Source organism: Octodon degus, unplaced genomic scaffold (genome assembly GCF_000260255.1).
Source record: "Octodon degus isolate 3935 unplaced genomic scaffold, OctDeg1.0 scaffold00031, whole genome shotgun sequence".
In the NCBI taxonomy this organism is placed as follows: domain Eukaryota; kingdom Metazoa; phylum Chordata; class Mammalia; order Rodentia; family Octodontidae; genus Octodon; species Octodon degus.
Genome location: NW_004524607.1, coordinates 10,690,639 through 10,693,225, shown reverse-complemented (window position 1 = coordinate 10,693,225; position 2,587 = coordinate 10,690,639). Strand labels below are relative to the sequence as shown.

General features: G+C 34.2%; 1 protein-coding gene across 1 annotated transcript in view; it reads right to left on the bottom strand.

The window, feature by feature from the left end:
- The window catches only part of LOC101585557 (probable C-mannosyltransferase DPY19L2), a 131,562-nt gene that overhangs the window by 21,163 nt on the left and 107,812 nt on the right, over positions 1 to 2,587 (bottom strand). Inside the window, exon 20 of the mRNA XM_023713371.1 lies at positions 788 to 913. Coding sequence (XP_023569139.1) covers positions 788 to 913 — 126 coding nt within the window. The remainder of the gene's footprint in view (positions 1 to 787; positions 914 to 2,587) is intronic.

Genomic DNA, 2,587 nt, shown 5'->3' with positions numbered 1-2,587 from the left:
GGCGCAGGGTAGCAGGAAGCTCTCCACACACTCACCGGACCTGGGCTAGGACTGGGCTTGTGTTAGTCTTAACCATCCAGCAGAAAAGTATAAAAATGAGGTATATAAAGCAAAGCCCTATTAATATGCTGAGCTGTAAAAGGCTCTAGTCAACAACTTCTGCGGATAATCCACTACTATTGTGAACTGCTTGACTGTGTTGGATTGTTTTGCTGAATTTAAGCACCTATAGTATTTAGATGCCAATAGAATTCCCATCTCTGACAGGACTAAACAAAAAAAGGGGATACAAAGGAAGGACCATTTTGTATTTGTATATACAGAATAGTAGGATAGATATACAGCTACTTTCGCTTAATCCAATGAGAAGAAAGGTTTGTACTAATAGTGTTTGGACAGGAAATCCTGTCTGCTTCTTGTACTATGGATAACCACTAAGAAGATAACAATGTACAATGTATTAATTATTGAACATGTCCTATTAATCAGCTTTGAAACTTCTCATTGATATTTATTTCTCAATGAAATAAAATATAAAACAATATTTTAAATAGAAATTCAAGATGCTTAATATAGTTTTAAAACATTCTGCTTAAATGATGATATAATATTACTTCTCTAGGTGAAATGATTTTAATTAAAATATCCGGGTAATATTTTAATTAAATTTATTTAAAATAGAAAGTCTTGCTGAATCAGCAAATCAGGACTACTGTTATAAAATGAAATACTTGTTACTTCAAATATGGCACGGTGGCACATCAGATGGCCCGGTGCGAATACTTACTTGGTTCTCACAAAACACCAGGCTTCTTCTAAAATATAATAGTTCACATGTAATGCCAACAATTTATCTCTCACTTCTTTTGCAGATTTTCGACTATACACAGAATAAACTATTTTTGTTCGGGCCCTTTAAAAAGAAACAGCAACAATAATAAGAATTTTAAATAAGTGGTAATGGACTAAAAACTTGCTAGCAACTTGAAATTATGACCCTCATTGGATCAAGTACTGATATACATGAAAATAATATAGACTCCTTTTGAAATAGTTCCTTGCATATTCCTCCTTAGATTTTGAATGCATTTTTTTAAAATAATAATTTGTAACCAAAACTTCAATGCCAAAGAGTCTCACAAAACATATTTTGTGTCTTGGAACAGTGACACAACAATGTAATTTTCTCTGGCTTGAGATGGATTTTGAGTGTATTAAACTTAAGAGAAGTTTGAATTGTTAGTGTTCTGCAAGACTCGTCAGGAGTTATAGTGAGCAGCAGATAAAAGTTCTGAATATAAATTGTGCTCCACATAATCCACAGTAATAATTAACTGCACATGAAATACATTCTGATGGAGGCTGCATGGAGTGAAAGACAGGTTTCTGCAGATAATTTCATTGACAGTTTGGAGTAGGTGAGTTGAAATTGAATACAGCAAATAGAATATGTGCACTGTGGCAATTGAGGGTCTTGGAGCACATAGAAAAAGCACTTCGCAGATGGGATGGGCTCAGTGGAAAGTGCTTTCCTAGCATGTCGCAGGCCCTGGGCTCACTCTTCAGCAGTGGAAAAAAAATAAAATAAGTATGTAAATAAAAAAGAAAAAGTACCTTACAGAATCACAGGTGGTTACCAAGCTACAGTTCAGGACATGATGTGGCCCTAAGCTGGGATTCTTATGAAATCCTGAACTAGTTATCATTTGTGTATCAAATGTTACTTAAGATTTGGAGCACATGGGATGCCTAATAATTCAATAAGACACAAAGCTTTAGAAATTTACCTCTAATAATAGCCCCAAACCAGAAAAGATTACCTTAAGAACTAATACAATGATCAAAATGATTTTTAAAACAAGTCATGTAAAGAAAACAAAACTTATAGCCCTCTATGTAAACTACAGTTTTTAATCCAGCTAGTAAAATACCCTAAATTTTCATCAAAGCACACAATATAGTAAATTTCAAGTCCTTGGCCACCAGAAAGATCTAGAATGTTTCTTTAATTAGGCATAGGGACTTGTGGAGTTTACAGCAAAGCCTGTGGGTCAGGTGGATCCAGTCCCCTCCCACTGCTACTTATGAGTATTCCTGTATCAGATTCCCTCCCAACCCCATCTCTCTCTCTCTCTCTCTCTCTCTCTCTCTCTATATATATATATATATATATATGATGCATTTTTCATTAACAAAAATAGATTTTGTTTTTTCTACTCTTCTGAGATTCACTAAGACTTTTTGATGTAAGTCCTTTGTCTGTGGGACAGCTAGCAATACTTGTTTTCCCACTCTGCGGGTTGTCTTTTTACTTTGTTGGTGATTTCATTGTGCAAAAGTTTTTTGGTGAGAACCCATTTGTTAATTCTTTCTGATATTTCCCTTGCAGTCTGGGTTTTGTTAATTTCCTACCACCCTGTTTTGAAATTTGACATCATTTTTATTGTCTTGTTTTTGCCTTTGTGTTATTTTCCTCTTTGTAAAACAAAATTTATAAAGACTTCTTCAGAGAAAAGAAGTATGTACCATAACTTCTGGATGATTACTATACTTTTTAAAAATCCAACACAAATACAAGGATGAAAGA